The sequence below is a fragment of the Lepidochelys kempii genome, chromosome 7 (assembly GCF_965140265.1).
Source record: "Lepidochelys kempii isolate rLepKem1 chromosome 7, rLepKem1.hap2, whole genome shotgun sequence".
NCBI classification, from domain to species: Eukaryota; Metazoa; Chordata; order Testudines; family Cheloniidae; genus Lepidochelys; species Lepidochelys kempii.
In genome coordinates this window covers 31,646,385-31,667,394 of record NC_133262.1, presented here as the reverse complement: position 1 = coordinate 31,667,394, position 21,010 = coordinate 31,646,385, and the positions used below count along the sequence as shown (strand labels likewise).

Below are 21,010 nucleotides of genomic sequence, written 5' to 3'. Positions count from 1 at the left end.
ACCCAAGCCCCTGGTCAAAGGCTCGGGACCAGATGGAAAACAGTCCACTGGTCCCCCAGGTTGGGGGTAGAGTGACAGGCCAACAGCCAATGCTCAGAGCAAAGGTAAGTTATAGAAACACAATGACACAGCTCGTCTAGTAACCAGCATGATTGACAAGGATGGCAGAGCCCTAAGGGAAGTCTGATGGTGCAGGAAGGATTTGGAATGTAGTGTTACCATTAACGGGGAGCAAGCCTATTTCTCAGAATATGGGCTTAGCTCGGAAGAGCTCCACAGGGGCCCAGAAGGACAGGAATCTCCATGTGATGGGGTGAACTCACCCTGCATTGGACAGGGAAGGGTTAACTCTGCACTGTGGGCAGAGGAAGCCATGCCCCCATGTCCCTACTGGGCATGCTCCAGGCGTAGCAGCAGTATAAGAGGGAGTAGCCCGTCTCAGTCTGGGCTGACTGCCGTAGAGGAAGGACGCTTCTTGCTGGCTCCTGCCCTGGAACCACTGGACCCCTGGACTGAGGAAGCCAGAGGCGCCGAGACCCAAACAGGTGCCCAGCTACCTGCGGATGCCCCAGGGAGGTCTGAACTACAGGGAGTTACACCGGCCGAGGAACCCAGAGACCCCAAAGATGTGCAGATTGCCAACAGGAGGGACAAGGTAGGAAGTAGCCCGGGGGGGACTAGCCATCCCGAGGCCAGTCATCATGTTGCAGACAGATCCCCACTGACCTAGTGGTGGACGCACTCGCTGCTGGAAGGCCCCTGGGCTGGGACGTGGTGGAGCAGGGACGGCCCGGGTCCCCTACGTGGCCGTGACCCTCCTCCCCCCCGAATGGTGGCCTATAACCTGCCAAGTGGCCGCTAGGCCATACAGCCCTGGGCCATACAGCCCTGTCTGAAGGGCAACTTTATTGACTCCAGCCGCTAGGAGTCAGCCCCGCCCAAAGGAACCTCTGAACCTCCGTGTGCCATCCCCAAACAGATGGTTTGGTGGGAAGATTTAATAAGACACTAAAAAACATGTGGTGGAAATTTGTAGAGGAAGCTCCCCACCACTGGGATGCTCTACTCCCCGCTTTGTTGTTTGCCATACGAGAGATATCCCAAGCATCAACCGGGTTCTCTCCCTTCAAACTCCTCTATGGACGGCAACCCCAGGGTCTCCTTGAGCTCCGCAGGGAAGGATGAGAAGAACAGGAGACTCGGGGAAAGGGAGTGGCCCATCATGTGCAAGGAACTTTTGCGAAAGAGAACCTGATGCAAGCACCGCAGGCTCAGGTGCAGTAATGTAACAAGGGGGCCGCTTCTGGAATTTTGAACCCAGAGACGGGATCTGCTCCTATTGCCCTCGGCTGAATCCAAGCTCTTCTCTAAATGGCAAGGCCCCTTCAAGGTCACTCATTGGGTCGGGCCGGTTGATTATGAGGTCCAACTACCGGGACAACAGCGGGCGACTCACACATATCATGTCAACCTCCTAAAGGCGTGGAAGGCTAGAGAAAGGGGTTGACAAGTAGGCTATCTGCCCTAGCCAGAGCTGGGACCGCTCACTGATGACCCTCTGGAGGCCTGACCAGTGGCAATGGGAGCAGGCCTAACTGAAGCCCAACGGGAGCAATTGCAGGGTATACTGCAGGATTTCCCCAATGTCTTATCCTGTCTGGGGTGAACAGTGATTACAAGTCATCATATTGCCACCAGACCCGGTCAGAAGGTCCGCAATCCCCATTGGCCCCTGCCTCAGAAGATGTGGGAAGCCATGAGGAAGGAATTAGAAACTATGTTGGACCTGGGGGTTTTAGAGGAGTTGCACAGCAAATGGCGAAGCCCAATAGTCCTGGTACCAAAACCAGATGGCTCAGTGCGCTTCTTAATCAATTTCCGGAAAGTGAATGAAATTTCCTGTTTTGATGCCTATCCCATGCCATGAATAGACAAACTCTTGCAACATCTAGGAGGAGCCAAATTCCTGTCAACTCTAGACCTGACTAAGGGATATTGGCAAATCCCCCTGATGCTGAACTCTCGTCCTAAGACAGCCTTCCCGACACCTTTTGGTTTGTATCAGTTTATCACAATGCCGTTCAGGCTCCACAGAGCTGCACCCACCTTCCAGCGGCTCATGGATCGGTTGTTACAACCCCATGAGCAATACACCACCACCTTCATTAACATCGTCATGTACAGCACCAGTTGGGAAGACCATCTCCTACACCTATCCCAGGTACTCCAAGCCCTTAAGCATGCTAGACTTCCGGCCAACCCTACAAAATGTCACCTCTGGCAGAGCGAGATGACATACTTAGGGTACACCGTGGGGGGAGGACATTTACGGCCCCTGGTCAACAAGACCCTGCACGATTGGCTCAACACAACAACAAAGAGGCAGGTGCGGCAATTCCTTGGCCTGGCCGGATATTACCGGTGTTTCGTCCTCAACTTGCTACCTTGGCAGCCCCCCATGACGGACCTAACCAAAAATTCACAACCTCAGAGGGTCCAATGGTGGTCCCAATGTGAGGCAACCCTGCGAACATTGAAAGAATGACTGACCAGCGGACCAGTCTTAATACACCCGGATTTTCAGAAATCCTTCATTTTACAGACAGACGCCTCAGAAACGGGCCTCAGGACAGTATTATCACAGGCAGTAGCTGGGGAAGAACACCCTGTGCGGTACCTAAGTCAAGTAGAGGGTTTCTCTGGGAACAGCTTGCAACTATTGAGAAAGAGGCCTTGGCTGTTAAGTAGGCCATAGAAGCTCTGTGGTATTATCTGTTAGGAAATGCATTCCGACTGATCACTGACCATGCACCCCTGCGATGGTTAAATAGCATGAAGGACACAAACCCATGAATCACGCGCTGGTATTTTGTCCTACAATTATATGACTTTCAGGTACTACATCGCCATGGGAAAGCATATGCCAATGCCGATTTTTTTTTTTCCCCGAGGATAGGTGGGGAGGGGGGAGAAGAAGAGCCCCCACTGGGTGCCCTTTTGAGGAGGAGGGTGTGTGATGGGGTGAACTCCCAGAGGGCAACTTTGACTCCAGCCGCTAGGCTATACAGCCCCACCCAGAGAGCAACCCTGTTGACTCCAAGCACTAGGCCATACAGCCACACCCAGAGAGGTATCTCCATTGACTCGGGCTACTAGATCTTGTGGCCAGCGAACTCAAAGTATCATTAATGATGCTGGCTGCTAGGCCTTACTACCCTGTAGACCCGGGGTATCTCTATTGACTTTGACTGTTGGTCCTTACTGCCTTGCAAACCCTTGGTATCTCTATGGACTCTGGCCACTAGGCCTTACTGTCCTGCAGAGAACGGCTTCCCCCCCCCCCCCCGGATGTAGGTCACATGACCCTATTGCCCTGTGGAGCAAGGCAATTCCATAGACTCTGGCCATTGGGCCTTAAAGCCCTGTGGATCAAGTCCACTTTATGGACTTTTGCCCTTAGGTCTCACAGTCTTGGGACAGAGGGCAGCTCGAAGGATGGGGTGAACTCACTCCACACTGGATGGGGTCTCCCCACCCCGTCTCACTCCCCAAGGCATAGAATAGCAACAGAGTTACCCTGTGACCCTCTTCCAAGGAGGGAATGGCTGGGGTAGGTGTGGGCTACATCCTCCTCTTCTTTCTTGTCTTTAATTAGAAGAGTAAATCACTAATAAAGGGTTGTAACTATAGAATAAAACTTTAACTACATATCACAAACTACTGGTGAATTTTTAGGTCCAAATAAAGACTCTGAATACAATGGAATTAGGGCAGTTCTGCTGCACCTTGAAGCTTGATCTCATCAAAAAGATAGTACCTCATTTAGAAAACCACCCCCTGTTGAATCAGTAAAATTTCCTAGGATGTCTCTCATGTAGGCCTGAAGCCAGCCCAGCCCTGCCTAGCTTTGGAACCTCAGTACACGATGACCTATAAACCACGTAACTCCGTCTTTTAATCCCAGACGGCAAGACACATGGGTCTCAAGATGAGTGATTTAGTTTTCTAACTGGGCATAGTCTGTGGAGCAGCTTTACTCCTGAAATCTCATTCAGCGTTCCTCTGGCACTGAAAATAGTCTGATGAGAACTGGCTGAAATGCCCCAAGGCAGAGCCGGTATGAACCCCACTCCTTCCATCTGCAGCAGTTCTTCTGAGTTTGGTGCTCAGTGATACTCAGAGAATACTCCAACAATCATTATCTACTCTGGGCCACTGACGGGTAACTGAAGAGACAAGACTCCTGTTAATGACTAGGTATAATATTTATTTTGGTTTCCATTGCAATGGCCCTGATCTGTATCTTTTGTACATGCTGATAAATTGTTTGAACAGAAAACCTCTCTTCTGCATGGTTTCTGGCCTGAAGAAGTTCAACGATGCTACCGCTGTCCAAAGAAGAGAGCCAGAATATTGAACCCTATTACTGCTATCTCTGCACCAATACCAACGTCCATTGCACGATTACCCTGGAAACAAAAAGAATCCCCGATAAGTCAGGCAGACTCCAGACAACTCAAGAATCTCCCAGAATGCAGCCTGCTCATTGGCACTTTGTCTCAATAGGCTTCTCCTGGGGAGGGCTGGGGGAAAGCACACTGCAAATAAAGCATTTTAACCTTGAACGTCAATGCTGCAGATAACAATCCTAGCTGGCTGAAGACAGCATTATACAGGAGGTGTTAATGCTGCTGCTGAGCTTTAGGAAAATCACAGACTGTAAAAATTGCTGGGTTTACTAACTAGCTTTCCTTCAGGCTAAATGGAAGCAGCAATTAAATGTCCCTTTAGGTAGTGATAGCTGAAACAATAAGAAGCCAGGGTCCAAGGCCGGGCTGATCAGAAGCTGAGCTAAGTGGTTGGAGGAGGACTGATTGCATACATAGGGGCTGGGGGATTGATTGGATTCATATGTGTGTGAGAGATCGAAAGCCAAGAGAAGCAGGGGGAGCATGAACTTAAAAGGGAGTAGACACAGGGATTCTTGGGCACACAGAGTTCACTTGAAACAGGCTTGGATTTCTGAACAAGAAAACTACCAGATGTTGTTTGTTCCCATAGGCACCAACTCCATGGGTGCTCTGGGGCTGGAGCACCCACGGGAAAAAAAAAACAGTGGGTGCTCAGCACCCATGGGCAGCCCTGCAGATCAGCTCCTCTCTCTCCCTCCTAGCGCCTCCTGCCAGCCATGATCAGCTGTTCAGCGGCATGCAGGAGGTGCTGGGAGGAGCGGGGGTAGGAAGAGGCAGGGGAGGGGGTTGAATGGAACAGGAACGGGTGGGATGGGGTCAGAAAGAGGCTGGGTGGGGACTTGGGTGAAGTGGGGGTGGGGTCTGGTGTGAAGCGGGGGTAGAGCACCACCCGGGAACAGTGGAAGTCAGCGTCTATGTTTGTTCCTACTGCATTCAGGGAAACTGGGATTTTTGTGCATTCTTTGTAAATACATAGGATTACACCAACGAATAGGACTGACATGTGTTATCAATTTCTCCTCCTAATGGAATCAAGCCAGGAAGGCCCTGAACATTGGCAAACCGCTCAGACTAAAATGGAGCATCAACTGAGGGCTGGAAAAATATCCAGCAGTCAGGCTGTGTGGTTTGTAGATGTCTGCTTTGTTCAGAAAAGCTCAGTGGGTTTTCTAGGTATTTGTACAACCCTGACCGCTGTAATGTCTGAGTGCCTCACGAACATTAGTGTATTTATCCTCACAAACCTCTGGGAGGCAGGGCAGTGCCATTATCCCCATGGTATAACTGGGGAAATTGAGGCATAGTGAAACTAAATGACTTGCCCAAGGTCACAGAGGAAGTCTGCGGCAGAGGAGGGGGTTGAGGTGAGGGAAAGCATGAAGACTGGTACTAGAGGGTGAGGGATGGCAATGGGAGGTGCACAGGGGCTGCTGGGGTAGCCGGGGGGCCGTGTGTGATGTCAGTGTGGAGGCCTGGGGGCTGGCAGATGGAAGCTGATGCTGCAGAGGGGCAAGGGCTAGTGCTGGTCATAATGTTTTTAGTGCCCCAACTGTCTTAAGCCAGGCCTGGTAGAAATTTCAGTCGGCAAAGGAACAACCTCGATGTTCACCTCACCAGAAATCCGATACCTGCTAAAGGTCCCTTACATGCATCAAAGGAGTCGTGGGCACCTGCTGCAGTCCCCTCCCTGCTCCTCCCTCAGATCTGTTCTCCTTGCTAGGCGTCAGCACATGGACCTGCCTATCCCACAGACACAGGTAACAATAACCCACACCCAGTCAGTTACATACTTGGTCACTTACTGCTGTGTTGTAGCGCATCTCATTAGCAAAGTGTTCGCAGTTCTCAGCCAAGACTTGATAGGTCCTTTTCTCCCCATCTCTTTTGTTTACCTGGGCTATGATTCTGGGCACCGGATACACATTCAGGGTCTTGTCATGCTTGTTGTTGACCCAATAGTTGCAGTTCCTTACAACACGTTTGAGGAGCTGTTTCTTCACCACCGCCTGGCCATTGATGGAGGCAACAGAGCCCAAGCCAGGCCTTTCAGTCACATAGAATCATAGAATATCAGGGTTGGAAGGGACCTCAGGAGGTCATCTAGTCCAACCCCCTGCTCAAAGCAGGACCAATCCCCAATTTTTGCCCCATCCCTAAATGGCCCCCTCAAGGATTGAACTCACAACCCTGGGTTTAGCAGGCCAATGCTCAAACCACTGAGCTATCTGCCCCCCATCTGGAGATCAGAGACAGAAAGGCAGGTTGTGAGCTCATTCATATGGCCAGAGCCCACACCCACCTTCCAGTTGTCCCTGCTGGTGCCTACTACATCATATTGCCATGCTGAATGGTGCTAATGGCTGCTATCAAGGTGGGTCTCATCCCCGAAGACAATGGGGATGTCAAGCACCTTCTTTCTGGCTCAATATAAGGAGCAATGAAGCTCATTGACATGGTTTAAACCAGCTGCAGACAGTGGGACTTCCACTGAAGACACTAAGCCACATGGCCAGGCCAGAGCTAACTCAAGTGGTTTAGCAGGGGTTAGGCAATGGGTGTTGGAAGCAGGAAGCCAAGAGAAGGAGTCATGAGTAGAGCCTTGCAAATCCACAGATATCCATGGATCATTTCTGCAGATAGTGGATTGGTTGCGGATATAACCACGCAGGGCTCTACTCATCGGTGGTGCCCGGCCCACAGCATCCAGCTCGGGCAGCCTGTGGGTGGCAGGGGCACAGTGCCCTCAGGGGTGGCGGCCAACAGCCAGGGGCTGGGGTGACTGAAGTTGGGGCTGTCCAGCACCCGCTCACTGCACCACTTCCTGTCCAGCAGATCAGGCCCCTTGGGCAGTGCCAGCATCCCCACCATGGCCCAGTCCGGCAGCAATGTCCGTGCTCCCAGCCCGCTGGCTCCTGGGCAGTGGGAGCCACCCCCGAGTCATGGGGATTGAAACAGGCAGGGCCCTGGCGCCCCAACCGTTCGCCCCGCTGTGATGTAACATGCACTGCTGCTGCCATGCCATCGCTTGTGAGCCCCCGGGAGCAGCACGTGATGTGCCACCCCCGTGCTGCCCCTTCTCGAGACTCCACCCCCTTGCTTCCCCTTCCCCCTGCCTCCGCACCACCCCTTCTCCTTGAGACCCTACCCCTCCACCACCCCTTACCCCCAGTCCCTGCCCTGGCACCACCTCTTCCCTGCAAGACCCCGCTCCCCACTCACTCATCTCCACCCCTCTCCCCGGCTACTAGCCCTTGTGAGACTGCTTGCTGCTGCAGGAGTGGCACAGATGCGGGTACACATAAAAGACGGCTAGTGGATCACAGGTCAGATGCACGTTGATTCTGGCAGATGCGGATTCACAGTTTTGTATCTGCTGTGAAAAAGCTTCGACCTTGTCTCAGTGGGTCTCGCGCTGCCAGGCACATTAGGCTAGCCTCAGAGACTCACTGCGACCCTCCATGTAGCCCTTCTCTTTAGAGGCCAGGGTCACAGCCTACTGAGCCCTTTTCATCGTAAGCCAATAAGGGAGGTGGGAAGAAGCAACCCTCCCTCGCACAATCTCTGTTGTCTCAGTCTCTGTGATTAATCGGGGTGGGCGGAGACCCAGGCCCATCCTCTACTCCAGGCTCCAGCCCAGGGACCCTAATAGTCAGGGCCATCCCTACCCATATGCAAACTATGCAGCTGTGTAGGGCACCAGGAAATTTGGGGCACCAAATTGCCCCAAATTTCCTGGTGCCCTACGCAGCCGTGTGCTGCATCCAGCTCCAGCAGCCAGCCCGATCCCCTGGACGGCTAAGCCAGTCGCTCATGGGCTGTGTACAGCAGAGCCCAGGGTAGCTGCCTGTGCTCCTGCCCCACCCCTTCCCCTCAGCCCCCACCTCTTCCCACCCCAAACCCCACCCCTTCAGCTATGCATCCCAGGAGACTGCAGCAGGAGTTAGGCCCGTCCTGCAGTCACCGGGCAGCGGAGCAACCAGCCACAGCCCCCTCCACTATGCCAGCTCCCAGCCATGCCACCGGTGAGTGCTGGGGGGCAGTTCCCCCCCCTTCCCCCAGGCCTGGGAGCAGAGCAGGCTGGGGCCAGGTCACTCCACTTCCTGCTGCCCCATGAGTGCAGGGGCAGGCCCAACTCCTGCTGCCTTCCTGTGCTGGCTGCTCCTGCCCCCCAAAGCCCTTGGGCACAACGCCCTCTACACCCCCCCCCCCAGAGGCCTGGGACACACACACACCCCAGAGGCCCAGGGCCAGTCCCCCCCCCCGGAGGGGCTGCATAGGGCACCACAATCGCTAGGGACAGCCCTGCTAATAGTAGCAGCTCTTGGTAGCTGACTTTTTGAAACAGGACGAGTACAATTCCCTCGGCCACTTCCCGACAGCAGCCCCCCACTTCCTCAACATCTACTTCACCCTTACCTCAGGGCCTCCTTCCTTGTGCCTGGTAGGGTTTGTACTACCAGTTTTTCCAGCAGTATAGCTTCCTCCTACAGCTCCTGACATGCACACCTAACTGACTAGCTGGGAGGCTTTTAACTTGTTCCAGCCAGCCCTTGATTGGCTTCAGGTGTCCCTAGCTATCACCACTGCTTTCTAGAAGGATCTTAATTGGCCCCAGGTGTCTTAACTGACCTGGAGCAACTGCCATTTGGTTACCATGGTAACACGGATTTGTTTAGCCTGGGGCTAATATACTTGTTTCTCACTACTTTCCTATAGTCATCTGGCCTTACCCCGTCACGCCACACAGGGATCTAGTCATGAGCGTGATACTGAGCAGAAGCAGAGAGCCAGGGCTTCTTGGGCACACAGCCCACTGGAGAGGCAGACTCAGGGAGTTCTGAGCAAGGAAACTGCCAGCTGTTTCTTCGTTTTTACTACATTCAAGGAAACAGGATTGTGTGTCCATTCCTTGTAAAAAAACCAAATTTGTACCAAGGAATACACCTGACTCAGATCATCAATTCCTCACCTTAACAGAAACAACACTGCCAGGCCCCAAATATCAGCTAGCAACCACATGTACACATATATTGTGAGAGTTGGCAACAATTTCATTGCGAGTCTCATGATATTTGATGTTCTTTTTAAATATCCAGCTTTTGGAGTCCTGTGATTACACAAGACTCTCAGCTTTCATATAAAAAGAAAATAAAGTTTCTAACCCACATGTGTGCAGAGAAAAACTTGAAAATGTGGCCCTTAGAGGCTTGAACGCCTGAATGCAAATGAACAGAACCCCATCTTTATTATTTGAAAAGTATCTTGTGACTTCTTGGAGCCTGATTTATGATGGTTGAGTTCTTGGGACAAGCAGCACTACTCATTGATGGCTACTTTCTATCCCCAACGCAGCCCTAGCGGGATAGCTAGGAGGATCCAAGAAGGATATGGGCAAATTGAAGAGAGTCCAAAGGACAGCAACAATGATAATCAGAGGTTTAGAAAATGTGACCCGTGAGGAAAGGTTGGAAGAACTCGGCATGTTTAGTGTAGAGATGCCTGCCTCTCCTGACAGTCCTGTATCCCAAGGAGCTCTCCCTCAGGGCCACGCTACTAGTGCTTCTCTGGCTTTCTTTCCGCTTTCTGCTTGTTTTTTTGTCTCTGCTCTGACACAAACAACTGAACCAAACAATGCCCTAGCCCCTGTGTTTTCAATCACTCCCAGGAAAACTCCTCTCCTTATCCCTGAGTTTTCTTGCCCAGCCTTTCTCAAGAGACCCAGAGTCTTGGGCAGTGGCTTCTATTGTTTCATCTTTCACTATGTAAAGAAATTTAATTGCTTCTTCCATTTAGTCTGAATGCAGGGCAGCTAGCAGGCTCATAAGCTGTAATGAGGTCTGTGACTTCCTAGATCAAAGACATGCTTGATGGCAACCATTAACTCTTTCCTGCTCACTTTGGTTAAAAGTAGAACTGTTAAAAAAAATTGAATTTCTGTCCCACAGGAAATGCCAACATTAGTTTTCATCCTGAATCAGAACAAAAAGTCAAAATGTCTGAAACCTGCTTGTGCAACAAAAAAATTCCCAAAATATTTTTGATTCAATTTTTGATGAAACAAAATGAAACAATTCTAACATCCCTGAATGGAAACATTTCACTTCAGGTCAGCATTAATCTCTGCATCTGCCTGAGCTGCTGTGGGCCTCAAGGGAGTTGTAGTTCCAGGTCTTCGGGTCTTTCATGGGCTCCCTATGATGCCCTGCAGCAGCTCAGCCCTGGGGACGGCCATTGTGCCTCATGAAAGATTCCAATGGGGTTCCAATGGGGAGCAGGGGAAAATGGAAAGCACGAGAGACCCAGAACTAGAACTCACACAAGGCAGCCTGGCAAATTAGAGGGAGGAAAAGATTAATGTTGGCCTGAAACAATCTGCTTTGTTTCGATTTTCCTGCTGGAAATTTCCACTGAAAGCTATTTTTTCCCATGGCAAAACCCCAGTTTTGGATGGGAAAAGGTTTCATTGGAAACTTGTCAACCAGCCCAAGTCATAAATGCCAAGAACCAAAATGACAAGAACCAAAAGCGAATGGAGAGGAAAAAAAATCTGTTGTCTTGATCTGTCGCTTTTGTGCATTAAATGGCATGATTGCATGCCCTGTTTCCCCAATGTAGTCAGTTTCCCTTGTGTGAGTGTAGGGTCTATCAAAGCAGAGCAGAGAGAAAAAATGTGTTTTAAACACTTTTTATAAACAGGAAAAATGGGATTGTGTAAAACCGCAAAAATGGCAGGGGGGGCTCAGGAGGGACTGTTATGGGTACACCAAGCAGCAAGATGAGCAATTGAAGCTAAAGGACAATGTTGGCACAAGAATGACTGGAGATAAACTGGCCAGGAATCAATTGAGGTTGGAGAGGAGAAGAAGGTTGCTACCCATCAGAGGAAGGAGGTTCTGGAGCAGCTTCCCCATTGGAGGAGTGGGGGGCAAACACCCTCAGCTCGTGTGAGGATGGAGCTGGATACGTTTCTGAGCAGGATTCTATCACGGGGTTGGCTGTGCTAGCAGGGACTGGATCCAATGACCCAGGAGAAGTGAGCTTGAAAACATGTATCTGTTAGTTCAAAGGCTCTAACTAGCCACGTCAGAATAAACCTCTTTGCAGAACAGCCATTAGAGGGCGGCCAAAGACACAGTGTGTGGGCTATAAGACGACATAGGTGAATGATGGATTTTTTAATTAGCTGACAATTCTGACAAATAAATGAATACAACAAATGTTTTTTTTGGGTTCACCCAAAAATGAATCTTTTAAAATTTTTGGAGAATCCAAAGTTTGTGTGAAAAAAATTAATTTGGGGGCGAACTAAAGGTTTTGTTTCAAGCATCTCTACATGGTTTTTTAAATTTTTTAAAATAAAATGTTGAAACTAAAAAAATCAAAATGTTTAGGGTTTAGTTTTGAATTTTTATTTATTTTTTTAACCAACAATTTGGCAAAATTAACACAAATTTGCCAAATGTTTCTGTGTCATCAAATCTGCATTTTTTTCACACACACAAAAAGCGTAGGATGAAAAATGTCCCCCAGCGCTAGTTACAGGTACTTGAGAACCTAGAGCATGAACCTGCCTCGGCCTGATCTGCATGGTATCTCACCAGCTCCCTGCTGACTGCTTCACACAAGGAACGAAAGCCACCCATCTCACCTGTTAAATGGACAATGTAATCATCTCCCACATAGACACACCAGTGCTTGTAAAACCCTCGGTCAATCTCAATCAGGTCTCCAGACCTGGGTTTCCGCTGCAGGAGAAAAAATTATTGTCCAGTCAAAATGGCAGAGAGACACGGTAGCTGCTGAGCGATCAGAGACAAAAGGAAAAGATGCCCTGGGCTTGGAGTAACTCAAAAGCTAGCGGTAAGGGACTTTCACTGGAGTGGACTAGGGAATTTTGAGGGGAGACTGGGTGAGGAAAGTGGTCAGTGGAAGCATGTGACTAAAAGAACTAGGCAGAGGAAAAGACGGGCTAGTGAAGGAGAAATAGAGCTTCAGAATAGGTTTGCAGAGTTGGAAAATGAAGAAGGGGCTCAGCAGGTAGTCACTGAAGGTGACAGGGCAAGGAAGAAGAGAAGAGCGGTTAGTCCTATAGGAAAAGGGGAAGAGTTAATGGAGATTACACCAAATATGAGCCCCAGGAGGATACAGGATGGGTTAAAAAGGATTACAAGGGAGAATGGGAATGGAAAAAACTTGCAGCCAGAGGGAACAGGGGATAGACTGGAGAATAGCACCGTCACTAGGAAAAGGCAGGTCTATGTGATTGGGGACTCTTTATTGAGAAGAATAGATAGGCCTGTAACCAGAGCTGATCCAGAAAATAGGAGGGTGTGCTGTCTTCCAGGTGCTAAGATACGGGATGTAGACCTGAGGTTAAAAAGGATTCTAAAGGGAGCGGGAAAGAATCCCCTAATTATCCTTCATGTGGGAACAAATGATACGGCTAGATTCTCACTGGAAAGTATTAAGGGAGACTATGTTAGGCTGGGGAGGACGCTTAAGGAAATTGAGGCTCAGGTGATCTTTAGTGGGATTTTGCCTGTTCCTAGAGAAGGGCAACAAAGGTGTGACAAGATTATGACTATCAATAGATGGCTTAGGCAGTGGTGCTATAAGGAGGGCTTTGGGATGTATGGCCATTGGGAGGCATTCATGGATAGAGGACAGTTCTCTCGGGATGGACTTCATCTGAGTAGGGAAGGAAATAGACTTCTAGGATGGAGGCTGGCACAACTGATTAAGAGAGCTTTAAACTAGGAATTTGGGGGAGATGGTTGGGAGATGTCCAGGTAATCTCCACGCCAGAATTTAGCATAGAGTGGAAAGAAAATGAAGTAAGAGTGGATACAGCTGTAGGTAGGAGGAAGGGCAGTGTAGATACAAGTCTAATAGGTTATACTGGTAGTAAAATAACCGTGCCTAATAGGGTACAGAATGTGAGTGAGGCCAAACAGCAAAAATTAAGATGTTTGTACACTAATGCAAGGAGCCTAGGTAACAAAATGGAGGAACTAGAGTTACTGGTGCAGGAAGTGAAACCAGATATTATAGGTATAACAGAGACCTGGTGGAATAGTAGTCATGACTGGGCTACAGGTATTGAAGGGTATGTGCTGTTTAGGAAAGACCGAAATAAAGGTAAAGGTGGTGGAGTAGCACTGTATATCAATGATGAGATAGAATGTAAAGAAATAAGAAGCGATGAAATGGATATGACTGAGTCTGTCTGGGCAATAATTAAATTGGGGAAGAAAACTATTAGAGCCTCCCCTAGGATAGTGCTTGGGGTGTGCTATAGACCACCGGGATCTAATTTGGATATGGATAGAGCCCTTTTTAATGTTTTTAATAAAGTAAATACTAATGGAAACTGTGTGATCATGGGAGACTTTAACTTCCCAGATATAGACTGGAGGATGAGTGCTAGTAATAATAATAGGGCTCAGATTTTCCTAGATGCGATAGCTGATGGATTCCTTCAACAAGTAGTTGCTGAACTGACTAGAGGGGATGCCATTTTAGATCTGGTCTTGGCGAGTAATGAGGATCTCATAGAGGAAATGGTTGTAGGGGATAATCTTGGCTCAAGTGATCATGAGCTAATTCAGTTCAAACTGAATGGAAGGATTAACAAAAATAAATCTGCAACTAGGGTTTTTGATTTCAAAAGGGCTGACTTTCAAAAATTAAGGAAATTAGTTAGGGAAGTGGATTGGACTGAAGAATTTATGGGTTTAAAGGTAGAGGAGGCCTGGGATTATTTTAAATTAAAGCTGCAGAAGCTATCGGAAGCCTGCATCCCAAGAAAGGGGAAAAAATTCATAGGCAGGAGTTGTAGACCAAGCTGGATGAGCAAGCATCTTAGAGAGGTAATTAAGAAAAAGCAGAAAGCATATAGGGAGTGGAAGAAGGGAGGGATCAGTAAGGAAAGCTACCTTATTGAGGTCAGAATATGTAGGGATAAAGTGAGACAGGCTAAAAGTCAAGTAGAGTTGGACCTTGCAAAGGGAATTAAAACCAATAGTAAAAGGTTCTATAGTCATATAAATAGGAAAAAAACAAAGAAAGAAGAAGTGGGACCGCTAAAAACTGAGGATGGAGTGGAGGTCAAGGATAATCTAGGCATGGCCCAATATCTAAACAAATACTTTGCCTCAGTCTTTAATAAGACTAAAGAGGATCTTAGGGATAATGGTAGCATGATAAATGGGAATGAGGATATGGAGGTAGACATCACCATATCTGAGGTAGAAGCGAAACTCAAACAGCTTAATGGGGCTAAATCGGGGGGCCCAGATAATCTTCATCCAAGAATATTAAAAGAATTGGCACAAGAAATTGCAAGCCCATTAGCAAGAATTTTTAATGAATCTGTAAATTCAGGGGTTGTACCATATGATTGGAGAATTGCTAACATAGTTCCTATTTTTAAGAAAGGGAAAAAAAGTGATCCAAGTAATTATAGGCCTGTTAGTTTGACATCTGTAGTATGCAAGGTCTTGGAAAAAATTTTGAAGGAGAAGGTAGTTAAGGACATTGAAGTCAATGGTAAATGGGACAAAATACAACATGGTTTTACAAAAGGTAGATCGTGCCAAACCAACCTGATTTCCTTCTTTGAGAGAGTAACAGATTTTTTAGATAAAGGAAACGCAGTGGATCTAATTTATTTAGATTTTAGTAAGGCGTTTGATACTGTGCCACATGGGGAATTATTAGTTAAATTGGATAAGATGGGCATCAATAGGAAAATTGAAAGGTGGATAGGGAATTGGTTAAAGGGGAGACTACAACGGGTCCTACTGAAAGGTGAACTGTCAAGTTGGAGGGAGGTTACCAGTGGAGTTCCTCAAGGATCAGTTTTGGGACCAATCTTATTTAATCTTTTTATTACTGACCTGGGCACAAAAAGTGGGAGTGTGCTAATAAAGTTTGCAGATGATACAAAGCTGGGAGGTATTGCTAATTTAGAGAAGGACAGGGATACCCTACAGGAGGATCTGGATGACCTTGTAAACTGGAGTAATAGGAATAGGATGAAATTTAATAGTGAGAAGTGTAAGGTCATGCATTTAGGGATTAATAACAAGAATTTTAGTTATAAGCTAGGGACGCATCAACTAGAAGTAACGGAGGAGGAAAAGGACCTTGGAGTATTGGTTGATCATAGGTTGACTATGAGCTGCCAATGTGATATGGCTGTGAAAAAAGCTAATGTCGTCTTGGGATGCATCAGGAGAGGTATTTCCAGTAGGGATAAGGAGGTTTTAGTACCGTTATATAAGGCACTGGTGAGACCTCACCTGGAATACTGTGTGCAGTTCTGGTCTCCCATGTTTAAGAAGGATGAATTCAAACTGGAACAGGTACAGAGAAGGGCTACTAGGATGATCCGAGGAATGGAAAACTTGTCTTATGAAAGGAGACTCAGGGAGCTTGGCTTGTTTAGCCTAACTAAAAGAAGGTTGAGGGGAGATATGATTGCTCTCTATAAATATATCAGAGGGATAAATACCAGAGAGGGAGAGGAATTATTTAAACTCAATACCAATGTGGACACAAGAACAAATGGATATAAACTGGCCACTAGGAAATTTAGATTAGAAATTAGACGAAGGTTTCTAACCATCAGAGGAGTGAAGTTTTGGAATAGCCTTCCGAGGGAAGTAGTGGGGGCAAAAGATCTATCTTGCTTTAAGATTAAACTCGATAAGTTTATGGAGGAGATGGTATGATGGGATAACATGGTTTTGGTAATTAAATATTCATGGTAAATAGGCCCAATGGCCTGTGATGGGTTTTTAGATGGGGTAAGATCCAAGTTACCCGGGAAAGAATTTTCTGTAGTATCTGGCTGATGAATCTTGCCCATATGCTCAGGGTTTAGCTGATCGCCATATTTGGGGTCGGGAAGGAATTTTCCTCCAGGGCAGATTGGAAGGCCCTGGAGGTTTTTCGCCTTCCTCTGTAGCATGGGGCACGGGTCACTTGCTGGAGGATTCTCTGCTCCTTGAGGTCTTCAAACTACAATTTGAGGACTTCAATAGCACAGATATAGGTGTGAGGTCTTTTTTAGGAGTGGTGGGTGAAATTCTGTGGCCTGCATTGTGCAGGAGGTCAGACTAGATGATCATAATGGTCCCTTCTGACCTAAATATCTATGAATCTATGAATCTATGAGACAGAAGTAGTCAATTGAGACTGGAAATAAGGATGTTTCTACCCATCAGAGGAGGGAGGTCCTGGAGCAGCCGCAGGGCTAAACTTATGGGTGGGCGAAGTAGGTGACTGCCAAGGGCACCCTGGTCAAGAGGCAAGGAGCGGAGTGCACCTGGGGTACAAGACCACAGAAGGGAGCTCGGGGCAATGCAGGGGGAGGCAGAGGAGCCTGGGGTGATAGTGGGGTAGGGACCCAGGGGAGCAGTGGGGCCCAGGAGTGTTTACTACCCCTTCCTCCCTGCAAGGGTCCACTATGCTGGGGTGGTCTCAGGAATTCCCCGAACACACGGCACCTCCATCCAATAAGTGATTGACACAAGCAGTTCAAACACACAATGCCTTTTATTAGCACAAAAATCCTTATTGCAATAAGTTAAAGCACCCTGAATTGCTACTATATGCAAGCCAAGGTGATGCTGAATGAGCAGCGCCCTGCTTCCAATGGCCAGTTGTCTATGGGTCATTGGGGATAGGGAGAAGAATTTGTGACAGCGGCTCTTGCTAGCAGTTCTTAAGCAGCAGCAGTGTCTCTCCATGGTTTCCTTCCTCTTGTTCATCTCTGTAGTTATGACTTTGGCCATGCACCAACATTGTGGTTAAGCACTTGCTGCTGCACTCAATGTCGTGACCTGCTGCTTTACTACTGTTTGCAATTTTTCCACAAGCTTGCTATTTTTCTGCCCAACGTCATGTCTATGTGAGCTGCCTGCTTTCAGGTAAGGTGGGAAGGGTTTCAAAATGGAGTAACTCTTGTTTTCCGCTGTCCAGGGGCACCAAAATACAAATTCTCCCAGGGCGCATTTTCCCTGAGGTCGACCCTGAGCAACCTCCCAATAGGGCAAGTGGGGACACAGAGCCCATTTAGTTTGAAGATGGAGGTGGCAACGTTTCTGACTGGGATGATATGATGGGGCTGGCTGGGGATAGCAGGGATGGGACTCAGGGACCCAGGAGGTCCCACCCAGTCTACATCCTGTGTTCCATTATTCATTAATTTTCACTCATAAACTAATCAACACATTCCCTTGTTCGTTCTCAGAAAAATCATTGTGGGCTCAAAGGGTCGGTCTGGTCATTTTGTAAGAACACCCTGTATTCTCTGTGTATAACAGGTTGTTTCAGGTGCAAAATTCAATGTCTCCTTCCCTATGGAGCCAAAACAGGCACCTTCATAGTAATTTGTTTTTACATAGCACTTAGTCTTGCCGCAGCCAGCTGTTTGATTGTTACTGTATCAGTTGCTATATGACTACAAGGGCTAATTGCAGCAAGAAGCAAAACAGAGGACTCAAAATTGCTTATTTGCTGTTTATAATCACAGAACACCAGAGTCAGCCAAAAGCTTTTGATAAGGATTTTTGCGCTAATTCCTCTGCGGGGAGGAAGTGCTGCCCTGAGCTGTATCCTCGTCTTTTCTCTTGGTCCTGGTCACTTTCAGTTTCTTCATTTCTGATTTCCAACAGGAAGAGCCTGAGAGTCAGAGATTCCTGGTCTCCAGCCAACTTATGAGGCTGGTGTAATGGAATGCCTATCCTAATAGAATCCTTATTTATGTGGCTATAATCCACAAGAGTGTGGCACACTAGAATAAAACAATTCAGAGAAATGGAGCCACACACTCCCTGAATGAGATCAATGACTGAACACCTAGCTGAGAAAAGGTGGGCTGAAAGAAAAGGATAAAACTTCTCTAGGAAAACAATGTTTATCCAATATAACTTATAGCCTGAACTGAATTCCTTTATCTGTGTATTTCTCTCTCTCTCTTTTCATATGGATGTAAGAAAATAATTTATGCTGTTAAATATTTATCTTTAATAAAAATGTAGTAACTAAATTAACCCCACCCCATGGTCTTTTAGTGCATCATAACCTGTATATAATGAGGTGAAGAGATTAACTGGCTGGATTGTCCAAAGGGCTAGAGCACAGCAATACCCATTTTCTGTTGGCTGGCTGGACGTTTCTGAAAATGTGGACCTTTCATTTAGGTGCCTAAATGAGAGCTGGTGTCTCTGGAAAATCCATCCCTTCCACCGTCTGCTTCCTTAGTAATAGAGCTGGTCAGGAATTTTTCAGTGCAACGTTTTTCCATCTGCAAATGGCAATTTGTCAAAGTAGAAATGTTCCTTCTTAACAGTGTGAGTAATTAAGTATTGGAACAACTTACCTAGGGTTGTGGTGGATTCTCCATGACTGACCACTCTGAACTCAAGATTGGATGTTTTTTCTAAAAGCTCTGCTCTAGGAATTATTTTGGGGGAGTTTGCTGGCCTTCGTTAGACATGAGGTCAGACTAGATTATCACAATGATCCCTTCTGGCCTTGGAATCTATGGTTCTATGAAGCTATGAATAAAGGACAAGCCCAATGCAAGTTATTCTGATATACAAGCCGTTTCAGTTAGTACTTACCCCTTTAAGTGGCATTTTCGTTGAGCTTCAGAAGCAGAATGACTTATTTTCTCAGGGTTTCTTTGTTTTAAAGAAATTAAGGTTTCAGTTTCCCCTTGACTAATGCAAACATGTCACCTATATAAATCCTCGGTAATTGATAAAACAAACGTAGGCCTTGTTTACACTGCCACCTTACAGCGCTGCAACTTTCTCGCTCGGGGGGTGAAAAAAGACTCCCCTGAGCGCTGCACGTTGCAGCGTTGTAAAATGGCCGTGCAGACGGTGCGCCGGTGCTGGTAGCTATTCCCCTTTTCACAGCGCTGGGAGAGCTCGCTCTCTCAGCGCTGGTGCCACAACTACACAGCCATGATAAAGCGCAGCCACGGCCGCGCTTTAAAATCGCGAGTGAAGACATACCCTTAGGTGTTTGCATCGCATCTAAGTAGCATGAATGGACACCGGCTTGTTGTGGTTCCTGGGGAACCTGTTTAGCTCATTGCTGGAAAAGAAAAGCTAAAAGTAGACCAGACGTGAGGCAGATTCATTGCCATAAGTATCATCAAGGAAGGAGAGCGTGGCACTCTGTACCTCAAAGCCACACCCTGTGATCCCCATACTCACCCCTGTCATATAATTGATATGTTTTGCACAAAGTATGTCTTGTGAGGTATCATGTTAAAGGTCTTGATCTGTTGAACATTACTATCCTGTTGGATTGTATGTGTTATCCTAGTATGTGCAGTTATGAAGTTTTGCTATGTGTGTTGTGTTGTGAGGTTGGGAATACCCCCAACCAGCCTTTCAGGTACAACAATGGAATAGCCAGATGTGCTGATGGCCCATTAAAGAGAATCCACTATCCCAGGAGCTGTATACAATGGAGATTTCTCAGAGGGAACACGTAGAGGATGGAGAATGCTTGACCAATGGGGGCGGACACCCATGTCACAACCATAGATCTTTCCAGCAAGCTGGAAGAAACTCTAAAGAGGGGTAGTGACATCATGGCTTGGCCTCACTCACCCCCCAATTCACCATCTGGAAGAAAGGTCTGGGGGACAAAGACTTTGAACTTGGGAGGGTCCCAGGCTGGCGGAGAGTTCCAGCCTGTGTACTGAAGATCTGTGACATGTTTGTACCATCTACCAGGGTGAGACACTGCTTGATTCAAATCCTGTTTAGTTTATAGAACTTAGACTGTGAATTTATTTTATTTCTTAGGGAATCAACTTTGATCTCTACGCTTGCTACTTATAAGCACCTAAAATCAATCTTTCTGTAGTTAACAAATATGTTTTCTATTTTACCTAAAACTGAGTTTTGGTTGAAGTGCTTGGGAAATCTCAGATCAGTTTACAAAAGCTAGTCTGTGCCCTCTCCACATTGAAGTGGGGTTGGACTTGGTAATGAACTTACACTGATCAGGCTTCTGACCAGGGCAGGACGGTACAGTTCTGGGGTACAAGGCTGGGGAGCTGATGGGAATTGGCTGGAACCTCCCTATCGAGGGTACATGAGTGGCCGGGAGAAGCATTCATGTAACTCTGTTGGATGTGTCTCTGTCTGTGGATGGCTGTATAGGTGCAGTACCTGCCAGAGATTTGTAACTTGATACAAAAAGAAAAGGAGTATTTGTGGCACCTTAGAGACTAACCAATTTATTTGAGCATGAGCTTTCATGAGCTACAGCTCACTTCATCGGATGCATACCGTGGAAACTGCAGAAGACATTATATACACACAGAGACCATGAAACAATACCTCCTCCCACCCTACTGTCCTGCTGGTAATAGCTGCTGGTAATAGCTGTAGCTCACGAAAGCTCATGCTCAAATAAATTGGTTAGTCTCTAAGGTGCCACAAGTACTCCTTTTCTTTTTGCGAATACAGACTAACACGGCTGTTACTCTGTAACTTGATACA

General features: G+C 47.4%; 2 protein-coding genes across 2 annotated transcripts in view; one reads left to right on the top strand and one right to left on the bottom strand.

Annotated features, from left to right (window-relative positions):
• The window catches only part of LGALS12 (galectin 12), a 78,052-nt gene that overhangs the window by 36,848 nt on the left and 20,194 nt on the right, over nt 1–21,010 (top strand). The gene's annotated exons all lie outside the window — the stretch shown is intronic.
• Nucleotides 4,383–19,120, bottom strand: LOC140915169 (phospholipase A and acyltransferase 3-like). Its single transcript, XM_073354746.1, has 5 exons — nt 19,106–19,120; nt 12,121–12,217; nt 7,209–7,384; nt 6,275–6,478; nt 4,383–4,469 (listed from the first exon to the last, which is right to left on the bottom strand). The coding sequence occupies exons 1-5, from the start codon at nt 19,118–19,120 to the stop codon at nt 4,383–4,385; spliced, it is 579 nt and encodes a 192-aa protein (XP_073210847.1).

Coding starts and splice junctions, on each gene's coding strand:
- LOC140915169 (XM_073354746.1), bottom strand. Junction 7,385..12,120: donor TTACATTGTCCATTTAACAG/GTGAGATGGGTG, acceptor CCCACTGCCCAG/GAGCCAGCGGGCTGGGAGCA. Junction 4,470..6,274: donor AGATGCGCTACAACACAGCA/GTAAGTGACCAA, acceptor TTTTGTTTCCAG/GGTAATCGTGCAATGGACGT.